General features: G+C 40.8%; 1 protein-coding gene across 2 annotated transcripts in view; it reads left to right on the plus strand.

Annotated features, from left to right (window-relative positions):
- DIAPH2 (diaphanous related formin 2) overlaps positions 1–21,479 on the plus strand; it is a 172,223-nt gene that overhangs the window by 77,639 nt on the left and 73,105 nt on the right. For both annotated transcript variants that reach the window (XM_054516303.1, XM_054516304.1), the window contains one exon: positions 7,995–8,118. In XM_054516303.1, the coding sequence (XP_054372278.1) occupies positions 7,995–8,118 (124 nt within the window). The remainder of the gene's footprint in view (positions 1–7,994; positions 8,119–21,479) is intronic.

Consider the following 21,479-nt stretch of genomic DNA (forward strand, 5'->3'; position numbering starts at 1 on the left):
CCCATTCCTGTTGGCACAGTTCTGCCTCCTTCACTTCACTTGTTATCCCTCTTGCTGCTTTTCATGGTATTTGCTCTTACCACTTTAGAACCTCAGCTTTTTATTAAAGACCTGAAAAATTCCCATCCCATTTTGGGCTTCAGTCACATTTCCAAACAAAAACCAAGAGGTACCTTGCAAGTCAGATGTTTCTAGACAGCTGTGTGGTTAAAAGTATACTTTTAATCACTCAGAAAATAAATATATTTTTCAAGTTAAGGCTCACCTGAGTGTCAAGCCTCTCAGAAATCATAAAAGTGAAATAGGTGACATACAAAATGAAGATGATTAAAATAAGTCAGCCATATGTTTTATAACAGCAACTTAATTTTAGATATTGAGGAGTAGTTTTACGTCCCAGTTTGTGATTTAACCATTGTGCCTGTAAATAATAAAACAAAAAGAAGCCACAGCTCTGTCTTTATCTGTTGGATATCACATTCCTGATGTAGCTGTTCCTGCTTGGTTCCTTGGGCTGTGCAGAGCCACAGCAAATTGAGATTAACTGAGAAAGTGGGATATATATATAATATAAATATCTGTATGTTTTAGTCTCTTTCAGTAATAATGAGGAGTTTTTTGAGCACTCAACACGCTGAGTTCTTTGCCTGACATCAAGGTGTGCCCCTTGATAGTTCTTTGAAAGTGGTGTTGAAATTCAAATGAAGTGGAAGGTGCCTTGTGGGGGTGAATGAGGTCTGTGCAGTGGCCTGAAAAATGCCAATATCACCAGCACCGATTTCTCACTCACCTGGACATAGGAATTTATTTCATTAACTTGCAAGCATATGGTTCTGGTGGTGCAGGCATCTCTCAAGAAAGGCCATTAGCAATGGAAACACTGGGGAATGCAAATGTGTGTGTACTCTTTATTACAAATACTGTAATAAAGTATTAATTTTGAGATTTTATACAGGTACTTCACTGTGATTTAATGGCATAATTTCAGAATGGGGGAAATATTTTAAAACATCCCGTGCCACTGTCACTTTGAAGTACAGCAATTTAAAACATGCTCATAAGCAGCAGCCGTTTTTCTGTCAGACAAAAGTTTTATAGTTTGGTGCAGCAGAAAAAAAACCTGGGTTTTAGCTGAGAGATCTGCAGCATTTCCACCTTTAAAGCACAGTTTAAATTGCAGCATTTCCACCTTTGAAGCACAGTTTAAATTGCTGAAGCAGAGTTTGCCCAATCTGGCCCATGAGTGGTGGAGAGCAGAATCCTCACAGGTGCTCCTTGTGTTGTAGTTGTGAGCAGGAATTTCTCTAAGGGATCCTTTTGGAGCCTGGCTGAGATTCTGGATTGCCTCACACTCTGCAGAATGGCTCAGTGAGTTCTCCCAGTCTGGGAAGGCTTTGAGGATTTTTTAGTTGCAGTCTGTGTGTAATAAATGCTGCAGAGAGCTGTGGTTGTTCTGGAGCTACATTTTTGCAGTTATAATTTGGAATCTCCATTAAGCAGCTTTCTGTATGGCTTGCATTTCAAGGCTCTGCTCCTCTCCCTGAAGTGTAAGTATCAAGGGCAAAATGAAAGAACAGCCCAAATGACTCTCATGGGCTGTTGCTTATTAAAGAAATTAAAGCATTTAAGAATTTCTGGCTGTAGTTAAACCAATTCAGAAGTGAAGATTGCTTTAAATGTCTTAAGTTGTGTAATCCATTTAGAATTCCTTAATACAAGCCTCCAGAGAGAGGCAAAAGCTGCAAAAATGGCACTTTGTTCTTTCTTCTCCTGCTTCTCTGTGGTGGAATTTGCACTTTGGTGGCTGTGAGGAAGGCTCCAGCCCCTCTGGACGTGGCTCAGGCAGTCAGGAAGGCCAGGATGAACTTGCCCACAATCTCTGAGAGTTGTTCTGTCAGCAGCAGGTTGTGTGAGAGCAGCTCTGCTCCTTCTCTGTGCCTCCCTCACTCTGTGTTTCCTCGTCTCCTCTGCTTCATTTGCAGTTTGTCTTACACCCCTGCCAGCAGCTCTGCTTCAGCATGCTCATTTAATACATACTGATTTTGTAATTATGAGCTCTCTTTTAAAAATAAACTCAACTTCTGAGATCTTGAAAGACATCTGTAATTAAGTCCATATCAAATGGGGTGGGTTTCTGGAGTGCTCTGGAGGTGAGATCCCACACTGCTGACTGCAGAGCTCTCCCCTCCCAGCAGCTCCAGTGCTCCTGGTTGTTCTTCTAAAACTGGGGCATCTGTTTCCTAAAAGATTTGTAGCTGTGATATGAAAAGGCCTTCAACTAAAGAGCTTCTATTCTATGGCATTGTTTGGTTAGTGAGGTAAACTTAGAAGCTTGGGGGAAAAGCTGCTCCTGACAAGGGCAGAGCAGGAGGGTGGCACATGCAGAGTGCCTGAGCCTGAATCTCTCATTAAACTCCAAACCAGGAGTTATGGGGCTTGTTACAAAGGGCTTTTACATGGAAATTGTGTTCAGCTCTCCTGCAGGTGGGCAGGACAGGGACAGCAGAGCACAGCTGCTGGGTCTGCTTGGCCAGGGCAGGGAAGCTCCTGTAGCAGCCTGGAAAGGTGGAGCAGAGGAGGCTGGAAAGGTGGAAAACAGGTTGGAAAGGTGGAAAGGTGGAGCAGGGGCTGGAAAGGTGGAGCAGGGGCTGGACAGGTGGAGCACAGCCTGGAAAGGTGGAGCAGGGGCTGGACAGGTGGAGCACAGCCTGGAAAGGTGGAGCACAGCCTGGACAGGTGGAGCAGGGGCTGGAAAGGTGGAGCACAGCCTGGAAAGGTGGAGCAGGGGCTGGAAAGGTGGAGCAGGGCCTGGACAGGTGGAGCACAGCCTGGAAAGGTGGAGCACAGCCTGGAAAGGTGGAGCACAGCCTGGACAGGTGGAGCAGGGGCTGGACAGGTGGAGCACAGCCTGGACAGGTGAGCACAGCCTGGACAGGTGGAGCAGGGGCTGGAAAGGTGGAGCACAGCCTGGACAGGTGGAGCACAGCCTGGACAGGTGAGCACTGCTGTGCCCCTGCCTTCTGCCCCTTCCCCTGCAGGGCTGGGAGCAGGCAGAGCCTCTGCTGGGCAGGGAAACCTCAGCCTGCAAATCAGAAGTGCCAATGAGTGAAATCTGTCTGTTAAAAATTCTGCTTTGGGGCTTCCTCAGATCAAATCCCAGTAATAGGATACAAAAAAAACCATCTCCATTGGGGCAGACCTGCTCCTAAAGCTGCAGAAGTGCAGGGAAGATTGTGCCAGGGAGCAAGTCTGTTCTGCATGGTGGGTTGGTTGTTAAGCACCAGGACTTTGTGTCAGAAAGCTTTCCCAGATTTTGGAAGAGGAGGATGGCAGCTCCTCTGGCTGGGTGAGGTGGGAGCTGTTCTTCCCCTTTGACTCTGAGGTGTTTAAACATTTATTGTCCTAACAAACAGAAACTTGCTTGGTATGAATTGAGTAATCAATGCTTGTAATTCCTGCAGATTATGAACTTGCTCACCCATTTCCCTCCAAAGTGCCTCTCTTTCCTTTGTGAAAGTCTCTTTCCATCTGCCCTCAGGCAATAAGAAATAAATAGTCATTAGTATGCTTACAATGTAGTTATGGTGCAAATGCTGTCTAGACTTAGAAATCCACCAGTTAATTTGCTTGGTACAGACCTGCTTTTGCTTACTGAAGTAATTGATGTTGGCTTTCACTTCAGAGTGTTTTCCAGCTGTGGACATGGCCATCCCAGCTCTGCATCATGATCAGAGACCATTTAAATTTCTCATGCAAGAGGCACTGCACCTAATGAAAATGTATCATTTCACCTCTTGTTGTGGGGAGGACTCTCAGTCTGATGCCATCTTATTTTAGAAGGGATTAGTCTGACCTTTGCTCCTGTTGCTGTATTAATGTAAATACAAAATGCTTAGCTTGGCTACAGGGACCAGCTCGTGCTCCCCCTCAACATGAGATTAACTGCTGGGAGCATTTTTCTGGGACTGAGCTGCTCCAGCAGACACTCACTAAGCCTTCCTTAGCGTGCAGACTGTGCAATGCTTTCTCCAGAATAAGTGGATAGGATTGGTTGGAGGGGTTTTTTTCAGAGGAGCAATTAATATAAGGAAAATAACAAGGTGAAGGAAATTATTGCCTTCCATGTCAGAATAACGTTGTGCCATCTCTGCAGTGGTTGTGATTTTCTACTATAATTAAATAATAATATGCAAAATAATCTCTTAATCAGTCCAAGATTTAATGATGCATGATTAAGTGAGCTGCATTCAGTATTTGTGCAGAGACAATATTGGTTTGATGGATGAAAGTGCTTGTATTGCTCTGCCCCTGACAGGAATCATCTGGACAAGGCATTGTCACACATCCTTTGCCTTGTTCCTGTGTGCTCTGCATGTTACAGAGACTCTGCAGGGAGTTGAAACGCAGGTTTAACTTCTGCTATTGGCTTTTTCCTTTGTCTCATAAATCCTTTTATCTCCAGGGTCCGAGGTCCACACATTCAAGGTCCTGCATTTCTTTCCACCTTCGAGCTGCAGGTGCTGTCTGCAAGCCAACCTTTTCTCAGGGCTAAACTGAGAGCCAGACTGACACAATTTGGCACAAACTGAGAAATTTTGCTGCTTTTTTCCTCTCTTTGGCCTTGAGGATTGATCCATATATGGGTTTTGGGGTTTGTGTGGGTTTTTAGACAGGCTGGCTGGGGAGAACCCTGCAGTTCCTCCAGGCTGTTTCCCCTCCGTCTGCACATGTTCAGAGACTTCAAAAATTCCATCCCTGCTCTTACATTTGACTTCTTTCTGAACCTGCTGTCCAAGAATCCACATCATTCCTTCCTGAACTCATTTCTCCCCTGTCCTCACTGTTCCCTGTGTCAGCAAATCAGTCTGACTTTGGAATTCTCCAATTTTCCCATTTCTTGGATGCTGCTTTTCCATGGGTGGGAGTCCTGACTGTCCTGTGAGGGTGGGTGAGGTGGTTCTTACTGCTGCTGATTTCTTTTCATTTGGAAATGAAAACAACCAACTTTTTATCCTTGTTAATACAAGGAAATCAATGGCCAGGCATCCTTTAGATTGCTTCCCTTTTTTCTGGGGTCTGTTCATCATTGAGTGTTCGGGGCTTACACACAGAGTATTTTTGCTGGTGACTTTTGCTGCTGGGGTATTTTTTCTTCATGTTTTCCTCATTTTCTGTACTTGCCTCATGTTCCTACTTTGGCATCAGTTATTTATGTATTGGATTTGGTTGTTGTTTCTCTCTTGGTTGTTGGTTGTTCTCTCTTGCTGCAACATTAAGTGGAATAACGTTGGAATGGCTGCTCCAGAGAGGCTTTGTCAGTAAGAGCCCTTGCTGCTGAAGGCCAAATGCTGCCTTTCATGTCCATTTTGAGACCAGTTCCATGAAATGCCAGATTTTCCATGATGGGCAAATGGAAGGTGAAGAAGGCTCTGTCTTTGGGGAGTGCAGGGGACAGGCTGTTCAGGGTGTGCAGATGGTTTCAAGGAAATGGCTTTGTGCTGCAAGGAGAATTTATGCTTTCATAAATTAAAACCTTGCGAGAGTTTGAAGAAATTTACATGAATTTCCCTGAAAGTAGAAGGTATTCATGTTGATTCCTTTGCACATTACTGAAGTAGTAAATCTCTAATAAAAGGGTTTATGGGAGGAAATGCAGATATTTTATTATGGTCTATATATATATATGTTCCCTGTTCTGTCATCTTTTGAAATTTGTCTTGCAGAACAACAACTGCATAAATTACTTGAACAGAAACTTGTACATTTGCCTGGGCATGGGGGGAGGAAAAAGTGAACATAATTGCATATTCTATAACATTTTTTAGTTAATTGAGTGTGAGTATAGAAGTTAATTATGGGAAGCACAGCTTTAGGATGCAGCCTTCTTGTTTGGATAGAGTCCCTCCCTGCTTTCAAAGCCAGTATGTTCCTGATCTGGGCCTTTCTGAACTTCGTTTTACAGAAGTGAAAACACTTTCCATCCATCTCAGTCACAAAGTTCAACACTTATTTGTCATTGCTTGCTGAATTTCTTGGCACTTTTGAATTCCAGACAAAAATAAACTTTTACTCTTGCTACGTGGTCGTGCATTTAAATATTTTCAAATTGCTGCTAGCAGTTAAACTCTGTGTCATGTTGCCTATTTCCTTACCAGCTGCTATTCTATGAACAGAATGACCATTTGCATCCTCCTCATTTATTTTTCACTTCCAGCATTTTCCTTCAGTGCTGTTTGTCCCCCTCTGCAGCTCCACGACAGCCCATAAAAATATTGCAGTAATTCAAGTTCTTCAGTTCGAGCAAAAATGGGTGCTTTGATCATAATATCCAATGATTAAACTAATGCGAGCAGAACCTAAAAGCTTTGATAATTTGTGTTATTCTGAGTGTTTTAGTGGTTGATTTCAAGGTTAACTCTCAAATGTGAATTAAAAAGCTACAAGGATTCTGTGGTCAATATAGATTCCCACCCCAGCTGAATTCAGCTTTAAAAACTTCCACTATAATTCTAGGATTACATGATTAGTAGTTCCTTTGGTACCCAGTATAAAATGGATAAAATTGAAAATAAAATCAAGATAATGGCTGCTATAAAGACAGCTCTGTTGGTGCCATATGTATTTGAACACGCTGGTGAAATCAGTGTTACAGCTGATGTGAGTCTTCACTTGGAAAGAATAGAAAATTGATTTTCCTCTGGGAACAGCTCCCTTATTTACCAGATTTTTGTTTCCTATGTGCTGTTTTTCAGGCCATCGTGACTCAATTTCCTTCTGCTCTTTAATCTCATGAATCCACAGCATCTTTTTTTTTTTTAATGACAAGAAAATAGAAAAATAAATGGCTCTTTAGAAAATACTTAGTGGAACTTTTGGGCAAACTGCTTTCCAGCAAAAGATAATAAAAACTCCTTAAAAAAAAAAAAAAGGAGTAATTTGATTTTCTTGGCTGCACTGGGGCAAAGGGGTCTTGGGATTCTCTGCTTTTTCCTAAGGGCACTGAGTTTTGAGCTGTGCAAGAGGAGCCAAAGGATGGCAGAGAGCCTTGGGTTGCTTTGCCTGAAGAGCAGGAACGTGGCCAGTTGTCCTTTGGGATCAAACCTGCCTGACGAATGGGCTCATGGCTGATGCCAGAAAAGTCAATATTTCCAGTTCAGGTTGTTTTAATTCTCCAGCTGCACCAGGGCTTTCTCTGCTGAGGCTCTGTCCCTTTTCACCAGCCCTGGGGTTCCTGTGTGGCGTGGGGTTGCTTCACCTCCACGATGCTGCTGTCATTTTTTGCTCCCAGGATGCATCAATTAGGGGCTGTTTAATCCAAACTGGCAGCACAGTGCTTTTCATTAGAATAGCTTGTCACACAGCAAGCAGGAGTTCTTTACAGTCCCCTCTTTTTTTTTTAATTAGTGTGCTGTACTCTGAGTCCTTCACTTCCTTTTGATTATCAGCAGCTTTTATTATTCAGACCTACCTTTGCTATTAACACAGCTCTGGGCTCCAGAAATCAGAGCAACTTCAATATAAGAAAAAATATTTAATTTTTTTCCCCCATGCCTATTCTTTAAATCATTCCTGTAACAGAAATGTGCCTTAATAAGATCATTCATTTAACCAAGTACATGCATTAAGAAGATGAAATCTCTTTGAACTCTAGTTAGTTTTTAATCTTTGAATTAGATTTAAAAGAATATTAGAAATAATAATATTAGAAATATTGGAAATTTTACCATAAATTTAAATAGAAATGGAATAATTTGAACTAATGGTAGAATTAAGTGGTGACATTTCAATGTTAAATATGATGATCTGGTATATTACAGTAGATATTTTCAATTTATTTTTATGACGGGAAGGATTTTTTTATGAGCTGTAATTCAGAAAAATATGAATCTACTTAATGGAACCCTTCTCTTTCAGATTATTTATACTGCCATTGTTTTTTTCCTCTCCTGATACCCTTCCTGGAATCGCTTTATAAACTCTTTTCTTGCCTTCAGTTTCAGCCCAGACTCTGAAGAGCAACCTGGATTCCATGAACCAGCAGATCCAGCGCCTGGAGAAGGACATTGAGAACTTCCCCAAAAGCCAGGACGAGCACGACAAGTTTGTGGAGAAGATGAGCATATCCTTTGGCACGTGCCCCTGCTGACCTGAGCATTCTCATCCTCTGCCTGGGCATTTGCAGCGCTCCAAAATAGGTTTAAAGTCTCTTCTCATGCGTTTCTTCCAGAGCAGGGAAAAAGCATCAGTGGGCGTGGTGAATGTAGCAAGCAGAGAACTGAGGAGAGCTGAAAGCATCAATAATCAGATTTTCCAGGGCTGCCCAGACAGCTTTCCTGAAGGAAGGAGTTACACTGAGCAGTCATAGACTCAGTATGGGGATGTTTTTTGTCTGAAAAGAATTATTTATTCAATTTTAGAAAAATACCAGCAGTAAAGTTGATGTATTCATTATTTTAGCTCCAGATGTGGTGTTTTTTGAAGGGCAGAGTATTAATTTTGTTAATGGTTTTAAGTTACACTTTTAACATTTTAGAGGAATATTTATGTTTGTTTTCACTCTGAAGTGTTATTTCCTTTAATTTCTGTTGGGAATAGAGACTGGATTATTTAGGTAAAATCTAGGGGGGACTTTAATATGATGTCTGTCTAGCTTGTTTTTGTGTATCCAGCTTTCAGTTGGTTCAAAACTTTAAAGGAACAGGTCTGCTGAAGATACAAAAAGTTCACAAAAATGCAGCAAAGACTGAGAAAAAGCTCTTAAAACAAAACAAAACAAAAACCCCCAGGTCTTTATTGTGCTCAAATCCCAGCTCAGTGTGGAAATATTGGGAGCATTTGGAGTGTGGGGCCAAGCCCAGGGCATTTTGTGCATTGCCAGAAGCTCAGGTGTTCCTGTGAGGTCTCTCCTTTCTTGCTGCAGCAGAACTGGTGGGTTTGGGGTTTCCAGAGGAAGGAAAAGGAGGGGATTGATGTTGGGATCCATTCCAGCTGCTCAGCACCTTTGGCTGCCATGAAGCTTTGTCCCCTCTGCTGTGCCTGTGCCAAGTCAGTTTTTTGCAGGATTTGCCATCTGAGTGGAGTCAGTGACAGGATTTCACAAGCAGATATTTAACATCTCCTCTGGATGGATTTGTTTTAAGGTTCTGACAAGGCTGCTGCAGAGTAGCTCAAGGGAGACAACTCCTGGCTAAGTGGAAATTGTTTCTGACTCCTTCCATCTTCCCTTGCACCTTGTCCTGTGTGCCAGGTTCAGGGACTTGCTGCTGGTAATCACTTCTATCAGTTCTGCTATTAAACAAAGCTCATTATTATTTCCCCGAGCTTCATTCTCATCAGAAAATCTTCCAATATTGCCCTGTAATTGTTCTGTGCCTTGTCACCCCAGCAGAGGCTGAATTCTGTCACCTTGGCCCCACTTTTGTTCATAAATCAAACCAATTTATGAAACGCACCTTTACCACTGTTTTTTCTTGGTAAGTTTGACAGCTCTGCTTTTCAGGTTGCAGAAACGATTGCTCAGTTTTATTTTTGTTTTTCTGCCCGTGTGTTTACTTACAGCCACGATTAGCATCACTCTGATGGTTTGGTGAGGAAAAAGAGCCAAGTAGATAATGTTTCACATTTTTCTCTCTGCAGCTTTTCACCTGCATTTCTTCGAGAAGAAAAAGTTTGTCTTGTCTTTACATTTCTGCATTGTCTGACAATGCAAAAATGTAAAAAAAAAAAAAAAAAAAAAGTACTAATGCTTCTTTGTGTTGGCAGAAATGGGAGGAGCCTCTGGAACGTTTGAAAGTGAATTTTTCCAGGGTTGTTGATTACAGGTAGATTTCTCCAGGTTGATTCCTCCCTGCTTTTCTCAGCACTGGGGGCCTGGCAGCACAGATAAGGCTGGAGCCAGGGGCTGCCTCCCCCTGGGCATTTGTATTTTGCATAATGAACAGATGACCTGATAAGTGCCGTGCTTTTATTGCAAAAGTCATCTCCCCTTGGATCGAGGGATCCACTTTGTTTCTGCTTATCACTGAATATGGTAAAGCTTTCTACACTCCCATTTCTTTCTGTTAGATTGGAGAATCATTCTGGAGGGTGTAAAAGTGACACCCTCGTCTGCAGCGTGTATTTCTTTGATTCCCCAGCTGCCTGGAGATTTGTTGGTGATGGCACATCCCGAGATTGGAAAGTTATAGAATTTCAGGCTGAGCATCTCCCTGAGTGTTTGAGAAAATCTGAGATGTCTCAGTAGAGTTTTGGGATGCAGCAATTACAATATTCAAGGCACAGTTTCTCATTCCTGTCATAAACAAAGCTATTTACCAGGAGTTGTGCATGAGACTTGCTTCAGAGGATGTGAGAGTGATAGATACTGCCTGGAGATTCATGTAGGAGGCCAGTGACAAGAAAAACACCATTCATAATATGAATTTGTAATAATTAAATTAATAGTCAAAATAGAGAAGCAAATTCTGTCAAACAATTTAAGTCACTTTAGTTTTTCTAACTTTTTTAACAAATAAGCTTTTGGTGCTGTGACTGACAAGATGAATAGAAATTCTACCTGCATTTTCATTTTGGGGTTTTTTTCTTGCTCAGTTTCTAAGCAAGATAATTTTTCTCTTTGTTTAATCAGGTTTTTATTTAGCACATACAGTTATTCATCTCAGTGCAGTGTGGCTGAAGAAAATAAAGGGATTCAAATAGTCCTTCTGTGAATTTCTCGCTATATTAAATAACTTAGGTGTGATTTCTGAAACAACTTTTCCATGATCTGATCCGTGACTGGAATTGCATTTTACCTGAAGGTCAATTTGTAAATAATTCAGCTTTAAATGGGAGAGGTTCCTTTTATAATTAGCCCTGCTGCATGCAGCACTGGGGAGTCTGATTCCACAGTTTAGAAAAGTAATTACAGACTATGCCAAATCTGGCTTTCACTCCTGGTTTTATTTCAGTGTTTGTGCCTCTAATTGAAGATTTTTCCAAAGTGCAGAACTCTGAATTTTATATTTGTGTGCTGTAAGTGTATATAGAGATTTCAGTGATGCTAAAACGTGGGTGTCCAGTTGGGGATTGAGAAAAGTGTTTACATTCATGGAGTTCAAATGGAAATGTTATTAACAAAGATTAAAAACAACTGAATTGAAAAGCAATTTCAGAGGGAACAAATGGAAAGTTGTACTGAGTTAACATTAATATTGATTTAGAACTATAAATACATGAATAATAAATATCACTTCTTTCTCCCTTGCAACACACAAACTAAACTTTGTTCCTCTAGAAAATAATTAATTCCTCTAGAAATACCTATAATATATGTATTATAATATATCTAGCTCCTGCTGTAAACAGGAGCTTTGCATGCTGTTCCAAGGGCACATATTTGTTCATGCTTTTTGTTATCCTGCTCCCTGCACAGGAATAACTTTGGCTGTGTGTGTTTTGTAAAACACCTGACATGAATTTATTCCTCCAATGTGTCCTGCATGAGCCTTAAGTGGAGACCTTGTGTGGCTTTTCTGCTTTCCAGCTGATCATTTACCCCGATCAGAGACATTAATGTGCCTCAAGTCATTGGAATCTTTTGCCTCCCAGAGCAGTCAGTGCTGCCACGTGGCTTTTCTGACTGATTGCGTACATGGGAGGAATTCAAAGCTTTTTTTTTTAAAGAGTTTGCGAAATTAAGGGAATGATGAATGAAAGAGCAAAAATTACTGCAGATAAAAAAAATTCAAAGCACTGTGCATTCATCTTATCATTAAATGGAACAGCAGCAATTTGTGAACTAATTTTAATTTCTAGTAAGGAACACCATTCATTAGAAGAGAATCCTTTTTATGGAATAAAAGAGCTGCCTTCCTGACAGGCATGGATCCTCTCTGGATGTGCATTTTCGCTCCCAGTGCTGTCTAACAACCACTGCAGCCTCACAATGAAACACGAGGGCTTCATTTCCTCTCTGGATGCACTTCAGCTGTACAGAAATGATCTGGGGACAAGTCTGGGGACTTTGGTGCACTGGGAACGTTCAGATTAAAATCAGCTGATAATTCTCTTGTGGGAGCTGTTGTTGTTTGCATTTAAGTACGAAAAATTATTTCTTAAAAAATAAACTTGGGAATAATTTAACTTTCTGTTAGCTTCATACAGAAAACAACTATTTTCTTCTAAATTACAATACTAAGTGGAAGAAAAAGCCTTGGCAGTGCCTGTTGAAGGCACAGCACAGGAAAGTAATGATTTATTTACTGTTGAATCTTCAGTTTTATGAGTTTTATGTTTAAATGGAAAACGTTTTAAGCAATAATTGCAAGCTTATAATGCTGTACATCTGCTTTGCAATTAATTTGAGTACATAAATTGTTCAAGTTTCAAAGAAGTTTTTGAAGCAGAGCCTGAATTTATTTAAGTGCCAGGAATACGAGGGTTTTTTGCCCTGCTACAGGCTTGTGTCAATTTGAATTTATTGGTAATAAGTTAATCAAATGTTCTTCAGAATATCCACCTTGCATCACCTATTCCGTATGGTTTTATGCAAATTGGTTAATATGAGCAAGGTAGAAAGTATCACATGGGTGGTGTATGTTGAATTTTGCATCTAGGATGCTCTGTTCTGTGTTCTTGGAGCTTTAAGACAGCAAAATGTGTGATTTGAGTATTAGATTTGAGATCCCAGTGATTTGCTTGGCTGTTTGACAGCCCCAGTCTGCGTGGCCCAGATTTGCATTATTTTGTATTGCCCCAAATGCAAGTAAAGAATCCCTAAAATGCACTTTGGAGAAGGAAATTGTCAGTGCCTCATCTTCTGAGGGGTTACATTTGAAAAGCTTTCATCTCTGAGCACTCGCCTGCTATTCAAATGGGGCTGCCAGAGCAGCCAAGGCAGCCTTGATGGAGCTGCTGGTGCTTGTGAGTCTGAGAAACGCATCCAGGGCCTTCATCAGCCCTGCCAGAAAATCCCCCTGCTGAAAGCACGCTGATAGCAGATAGGAAGCATTAGTTTGTACAAATAATCTGCCTTTCTTTCCCAAACTAGAGGCTTTTTTGGGGAATTCAGGGCATTGGTGAATAAGCAGAGTTTTCCTCCTCTGTTTTTTTTTGTTTTTTTTTTTGCATTGCTAATTGTTTAAGCTCGTGGCATCTCAGCAGTTTGAATCCTATTGGAGAACTGACCCAGCCAAGTTAAAAATCAGATTACAAGCAATTTGGGCTATATTTAGTTACTTATATTCAATTGGCATTATTAAGCTTTAGGGGAAAAAAACCACCAGTATTTGATGTTGTTGAGCTCAAATGTACTTAAGTTCTTTACTCAGTCTTTGGGGAGTGTGTCTCCCCAGCACACAAAATGATCTGTGTGTGCAGAGCTGCCTTTTTATAGGTAAAAGTTTAAAAATAAGATAATTAGTGTGTCAGAAATATGGCCAGGGCCTCTTGCAGTTAGAGGGAACAACATCAGCAACACATTGTGAAATGTCAGCCCTGAGCAGCCCAGCAACACTCACACAAACAATCCCAGAAGCTGGAATTTGTTTATTGGTTTATTTATTTGGAGAGGCTGTTGTTCACTGACAGTTCTGATAGAACTGTTGTCATTCAATTTGATTTCCACTGAGAAATGTCCTCTGTGGCATTTATTAATCCTTTCCTTTACCTGATTTTTCACCCTGGAATAAAAAGAAAATATAATGCCCCCACTAAAAGCGCTTTAAAATATTTGCATGTCTGGTGTCACGTTTGGTGTGTCTGGATGTTTGTCATGAGAATCAATGGATATAATTGAGTTAAGGGGAGGTTCAATGTTCTGATTCTGCTGCAGATAAATATTCCAGACCTGCAGCTCATTGCCCCTTGTGTTTGCTGGGATGTGCAGCAGGTGAATGCTGCGAGTCTTTGGGCAAAGTTAACTTAGAAAAATATAGTGCTGCAAAAAGGCAAATTGTTTTGCTGTTCTAATAGAATGGCTCTCCTTTTCTGGTCATGGCTGAAACCAGCTGTTTGGTTTGTTATTTAATACACTAAATGGCAATGTTGCTAATTATTGTCTCAAATGATCATCCTTCTAAATTAGTGGGGGAAAAAAATCAATCCATTTGTCATGATCCCATTACAAACCTAATTTCAGAATTGCTGTGCAGGTTTTTACCCTGGCCATTTAAAGGGAAATGCTTTTCCTTCATTCCCTCTTGTGCTTTGAGCAGGCATGGTTACTAAGCTGTAACCCTGGTAGAATTAGATATTTCCCAATTAAAGATGAGTTTAACCTTGTGGAAAAACAACTTTAATCTCCTTCTGCTTGGTCAAGCCCAGTTTCCCTGCTGAGAGGCAGGAGAGAGGCAGGAGAGCATGAACATTTCTGTGCTGGGAGGTGGCTGAGGAATTCAGGATTTTTAGCATTTTTCTGCCCTCTGCTTTGTTTATCCTGAGTAAATTCTAAGAGGGATGTGAGAAGTCCTGGTGGAAAGGACTGGCAGCCTGTCTCCTGTTCAATCTGGAGCTCTTAAAAGCCAGGCTGGAATCACAGGGGCTCCTTGTGGGGTGTGAGGAGCGCCAGGTTTATCTTGAACCAGAGCCCACAGCGTCATCTCAAAGCTTTGCTTTACAGCCCCTTTTTCTCAGCTCTAGTGAGCCATGGTGAGGACTCTGGGATGGATGTGGGTGATTCTGTGTGTGTGTGAGGGTTTAATCACTCCAAATAGGAAATTTTCCATGAGGTGTACTGAAATTCCGTATCTGCCTCTGTGGTGCACTAAGCATCCAAAGAATTGTTAGTCTGTTTTTATTGCAAACCATCAAGTAGCAGACGTGCTGTTGAGGTGTTTCATGTGAATTGTTTAATTTGATGTAGTCTGCATGTTGCTCAGTAAGATGGAATTTGAAAAACTTTAAATTGGTCAGGTCTCATCTGGCAAGATTCCACATGTTTGTTTTTATCATAATGTGAGGTTTTTTGCAGTACTCTGCTCGGTACCTGGCTTTGTTCCCTTTATTATATCTATGTATTTTAATATCTTTATGTTCATTGTTGGGAAAAGAATTCTACCCAGGCCTGCATAATTGATCATGAGATATTCCATTCTTTTATGAGCAAAACACGGTGTAAGCCAAGAGGGAGCTATTAGCAAGTCAGTGTTTCAGTGCTTGACCAGTAATGTGAAAATTGTTGATTTGCTTTGAGACAAGCTCAGCCTCAGACTCCAGGCTGCCTTAGGGGTGTGAGCACAGCAAGAGGAGAGGTAACAAAATGTTCAGCAAGATAAGGGAGCACTCAGGGTCTTCAGGGGCTGGTGGGAAATCCATTTTTATCTGCCTGCTTCAGAGAAAGGCTGTAACAAAATTTAGTGTATCTGCTAAATTACCAGATAAAAAAATCAGGAAGTAATTCCCATGCAAAAAAAGCAAAATATGGAAGGGCTGTGGATTAGGAATCATAACCTAATAGTGTGAGGAAAAACTTTGGAGAGGTTTTTCTCCACTATAATGAAGAAAAACAGTAATGGGTTTGTGCATCTAGGAGGATGTGGTTTAAGGTAGGATAAATTGTGCACTCTCTGCTCTGTTTCATGAGGTAAAAATCCAGAAAGTCAACACAGCAGGAATTGCAGTATTAACAATATGTTCATCATAAAGTAAAATTAATTAATTTGAATTTGGTTTTTATTTTGTGGTGCAGGATGGCGTTGTTTGAGAGCCTGGATTCCGTGGTTTGATGCTTGTGTGGGTGCAGATAGGAAGGAACTCGGGGCACTCTGAAATTGCTGGGCTGGGAGGGTGATGGAACCTCCCAGAAATACCTGAGGGCAGGCCTGGGGCAGGAAAAGTACCCAGAGACAAAAAATATGGCAGAGGAGTGTTAGTGATTCATCTTCCTGAAAAACCCTATGGTTTTATAGGAACATTGAATCTGAAACCTTGTGTTTGTGTGCCCTCAGTCATGTCTGAGAACAGCTTTTGTAAACTCCCAGATGGAGAATTTAACCAGTTCAGCTGCATTTCAGGGTCTGTGGGGACTCATTTTTGTTACCTTCCTGTTGCTCCTTAGAGGGGTTTCCTCTCCTTGTTTCCCCCTTGTACAGAAAGAATTAAATCTCTTGTCTTGCCAGACTCAACAGAGCTTTTTCAAGAGCTTTCCACTCCCTTTCCTATCACATAATATTTCTTTTCTTTATTTTTTTTTCCTCTTTGATCCATCTTAAAGCAAAGTGAAAATGCTCACCGTGTTCCAGGTGATAACTCTAGGATTATTTAGGTATAATCTTTGCTTGGATTGAATTTGAAAAGCACCTAATAATGTGTCATGTTTTACTGCACAATGTTCATTTCTCTTACAACTATTTGATGTCAGGAAAAAAAAAAAAGACAAATCCCTTTGGAAAATGATCCTTTCTATTTTTACTGGTCTGGACTAAGGCAGAGTTTTCATAAAGTTAATAGTTGAAAATACAAGAACTTGGGAGCATTATAAATGAAAATTGTGTTATGCAAAGCACGATATCAATTTTCTTTGACAGTTTATTTCTACCTTCAGGTTTTTATTCCTTTTTACAAAGGAAAGCCCTGATATGAGCAGACACAGGATTATATTGACTCTTTCATGTTGGGTGCAGCAAGAATTCTGTGAACAGAAGTGCACAGGTGTCTTGCATTCCACGGTGGTGGGAATGAGGGGGAAATTGATAAATGTCACAAAGGGGAGGCAGAATGATGTGCAAGAGGTGCAGCTGTGGGACAGTCAAGAACTTGCAGTCGTCTCATTTTTTCTAATTTTTATTTAGTGAAAAACGTATATTCTGTGAATTGCGTGGAATGGACTTTTGTGCATTTAATTGCTGACTTCAGATCAGAGGTCTCTGTTGGGTTTTCGGGTGAATCCCCAATCTAATGGAGCTGTGCCCCAGGAGGGAGCTCTGTTCTGTTCTGCACCCTGAGACAGCCCCTGAGTTGTGCTGCAGAGCTGAGGAGGAGAACGAGAGCCTGTGCTGGCTGGGGACAGAGCTGTGACAGCCATCTGCAGCACATGGAAAATCATGCAGGGGGAAAAAATCCTGCAAAGATTCCATAGAATGAAACTCCACGAACAGAACTCCACTTCTGTACATGTACCAGAGATTTAATGGCTCCTCAACTGTGAATCATTGCCTGGGGGAAACTGGGCTTTCATCCTTAAATTTGCATTAAACCAAGTTGTCCAGATCACTGAAAGATATTTTTTGTAAAGGACTGTGCTTTATTAGGGTGATAACCCATTAGAAATCCATTCTCTAATTATTGTATACTTATTTTAAAATCAGAAATTGAAGGGGAAGTGCACTCTATAAATGTCTGGGGCTGCAGCTTTTAGATACCAAAATCCAAGTGTCCTGAGAATCTGCTTTAGCAAAACTCTTGGTGTTGATGGGGCTGCTTTGTGCTCTCTGCAGTTCTGTTTTCCAAACAGAAACCTTTTCTTTTAAAAGCTGCAGTGTCCTGGAGGGGAAGGATCTCACTGAGCAGCCAGAGCTGCCTGTGAGTAAAGGAAATCTGGATTTCAGATCCCCATTGCCTGTGAGTCTGCTCTTGGCTTTTTCTCTGGCCAGAAGAGTTCTTTAAGGGATTCTTCAAGTTCCTGTTGTCTGAGGGAGAATTTGGAGGGATCCCTTCACTTTCCTGACTTTTCCTGGGGTAATCCCAGTCACTGGGGCCAAGGCTGTTTGTGGTGAGCTCCTAGCAAATCATTGCCCAGTAAGTTAATTTTAATAATTGCCCAAAAATGTGGGGCCACGTCTGGAGAGGAAAGATGATTGAAGGGATATAAACCACCTTACTCAAATCATATCTGATGTGTGGTTTTACATAAGCACCTGCAAAATAAATTCATTTTAGTGTAGTCTTTCCCTTTCATTTCCTCCTGTGCTTGAGTTTGTGAACATTTCATTGCAACAGTTGTTTGTGCTAAACAATTCTCAATTTGCTTTTTTTTTTTCCTCAGGTGACATAAAATTCCTTTTCCTACTTGATTTGGAACATCTGGGCTCTTGAAACATTATACAATCAGCAGTTTTTCAAATTTCTCAAAACAAGAAATTGAGGCTTTCTTGCCATGGCAGCCTTAAAGAAAACCTAAAAATACAGGGAGGAATTTCTCTTTTCTTTGCCCAACCTTTACCAAAAACTTTCTCTTGCTGAAGTAACCATCAGCTGTGATTGAAGCTTGTGAAAAGCAGCTGCAGTGACAGCTCAGGCATTAATGGAAGCAGCTGAAGTGGGGAAAGCTGCCTGATCAAAGAGAGGGAGCGTGGCTGCAGCTTCCCTGAAAGATCCAGGGCACACCAAGCTGTAATTATTGTTTAAGGCACCTGATTGGGGCATCCAGAGCTATAGAATATTTCTAGGAGCGGCCACCAGGCTTTTGCTGAAATACCTAAAAAGTGATTTTTAACATTGTTAGAGCCTGTCAACACTTGTGTTATTTGAAACAGTCACAACTAATTTGAGTATAAGATGCAAAACAAATTTTACAACAGCATTTCGTCTGTACAAGCTGCATTTTTGTTGTTTCCTTCTTGTTTTTATTCATCTAAAGAGATTTTAATCTAATTGTTCTCCAGGGAAGGGATGCTACAAATCCATTACTCTGGCAACATTTTCTGCCTGATCCATGCTTGAATATCATGTTCTGTGTTCCTTCTAATTAATGCAGGAATAGTGATTAATTGTTCTGCCACCACAAAATAAAAAAGATATTTGAGTTTGGAAAAAGCTGCAAATGCCACTCTTCATACTGTTTGAAATTAGTTTTAAATCAGAATATCACAACTGAGAATTTAGAACTAGATGATTTTTGTTGTCAGGCAATATGAAGGCAAATCCAAAGTTCTGGTGTTGCATCAGTGGAGATCAAGTGTTGCTTTTGCCAGGATGAAAGGTTTGGTTTGTTCCAGTAGTTGTAGAGCTTTTAAAAACTCTCTTTAAAATGGGACTATGGAATTCAGGAATTATTTCTCTGTTACAATAATGGGAAAAAACATTTTTGAGTTCAGCAACTTTCTTTTTCTTTTTCACAAGTGATTCAGGTTAATTTAGGTTAATGCCTAGCTCTAATTTTGGAGTGTTTTTTTGGGTTTTTTTTAATGCAGATAAGATCTTGCCTTCTCTCTAGCCTGTGCCTTTAGAAATTTTGTCTTTTGTGTTCCCTTTGGAGAGCCAAGTGCTCTTATTTATTTTGCAAGTTTTCTTTTTGCTACCACGGGAAATTCCCAATTTGCCACCTAAATCTTGGAGCCAACTTTCCCCCTATAAAACAGTTCAAGTTTTTAGTTCTGTGGGCCTTTGCTCCTTGGACTGAATATTTTAAAAGTAGGCCCTTGTTTATCAGTTTGTGCCCAGAGACTTCCTCTGGGACTTTTGGAGAATTGAGCAGTGATCTTTCTGTCCTCATTAAAAGAAGTATAAATAAAAAAGTAATATTGAAATGATGTTGACAAAAGCTTTCTCCTGTGCATAGCAATGTGGTGGAATCAATGGAAATTGTCTTTTCATCACAGAGAAGTTTGAATGCAGCAAAGTTGGGAATTGATTGCTTAGAGCTGGGAGAAAGCAAACACTGACAGATTCTTTAGTGTTTACCAAGATGAAAGTTTTGTGGCCATTTAGACACAAGTCAGAAATTTCATCTTAATTACTGTGAATTAATTGTTATTCTGAGATTTTGGGAGAAGGAGCAGGTTGAGCCAGGGCTGTTCTTGGATGCTTGTGACCTTTCTGTGCTTCATTCCCACAAACACAAAATCCACTGAAATCCTGGCTTTTTCCAATGAATGCAAGAGCGTTACACAATTCTGATAGTTAATGATAATTTCGGGTACTAATGGCACAAAGGGGGAGGCAGAGCCCTCCTTGCTGAGAATCCCTGCTCCACTGTGCTTTGCTTTGTTTGGGCTTTCCCTGAGCTGCTCTGGCAGACCCTGAATGATGAGGTAATTTGCTTTGTAATGAGAACGAAATTCTCACACTGAGCTTTTTATGGTATTTTATTGGGGAATCTTTCAGCTTTTCAGAAGCACATGATTTTGTGTACACAGACAAAGCTGGGCTCCTGCTATGGCTCTTGGCTTCTTTGGGTTCTGATTTGGGTAAAGTGCATTGCAATGAAGATTTCTGCAGGTTTTTTTGTTTTGTTTTGTTTTAGCAAAGGCTTCCAAGAGGAGGAAAAGATTAGGGATATAATTGTGATTCCTAATTATCTGTGTATGCTCCAGAAGCCTTGGCTGCCGTGCAGGCACAGAGATGCATTGTGGATGGAGAGAGTGATGAAATTGTTAGCATGTGTTTACATCCTGATAGCAGGTGAAAATAGAGCTATCAGTGGCAATGACTTAGTGCTATTAAAGCTGAATTTCTGTCTTCAGCTAACAAGTTCTGTTTGCATTGCCACAGTTCAATTCAAAGAATGCTCTATTATGAATGAGCTGGGAGATTAGAAACTGAGAGCTCTTGTGCATCCCTCATTAAAGATGGCACCATTGACTCAAACTTTCTCTTCTAACAAATTAAAAGAGATATTCAGCCTGGTGGTTCCTCAAGCCAGAATCCTGCTCTGCAATGGCATGCAAGAAAATGTGGGAAAAACCAAGTTTCTGAATAAAGTACTCTCTGCTACTTGAACAAGCACCTTTAAACTTGCTAGGAAAAAAAAATATGTGATTTTTGGTTTGGTTTGGAGTGGGCAGAGTGAAACCAAGTTCAGAGTTTTTGAACGAGCGCTTGGCAAAGCTTCAGTCTCTCTTCAGGAAATCTGTTGGAATGAAGGGTTGCTGTTACACAAAGCTGACACACCTCGTGTTCTCGGGGATTTTTTAATGACACAGCGTTGGCACAGCTGGCTGTGCTCCCCTGGAATCGCTCCACTGCCTGAATCACCTCGTGTCCAGGGATGGTTTCCACCTCTGATTTGTTAGAAGTAGGAAGGTGGGATGAAGCACACAGAGTGTGGCAGTAACTTTGCTAATATTGCATGCTCCATGGCTGGAACTATTGTCCTTACAGCTCTGCCTTGTCTTCTCCAGAATGAAGCACGGCTGAAATCCTCAATTCTCCCTTGGCTCACCCTGTTCATCTGTCTTGCTGCCACCCCTTTGTCTTGCAGGCCATCTGTTAAAGATATTTCTCACTTGCAGTTTGGTACTTAATAGATAAAAAATAATAATGTTGAAATTACAGTGTCTATTTCTAGCGTGGTGCTTTAAAATATCCCCTTTCAGCAGCACTGCTGGGGTTTTTTAGTGCTTACTGTTGTTATTTGTTATGTGAGTGCAACATCAGTGGAGAGCTGGGAGCTCTGTCTCCAAGGATAGGCTGCAAATCTGGAATTGTCCAAGTATTTTTCTTTTTTTTCAGACTTTTCGGTCATTTTTGGGTTTGTATTACGTAATGTAAGATTGTTTTTAAAGGATCCACTGAATTAATCTGTACATTTATATGTATTTCTTTTTTTTGGTGAGCTGCTC

The sequence above is a fragment of the Molothrus ater genome, chromosome 14 (assembly GCF_012460135.2).
Source record: "Molothrus ater isolate BHLD 08-10-18 breed brown headed cowbird chromosome 14, BPBGC_Mater_1.1, whole genome shotgun sequence".
Taxonomy (NCBI): domain Eukaryota; kingdom Metazoa; phylum Chordata; class Aves; order Passeriformes; family Icteridae; genus Molothrus; species Molothrus ater.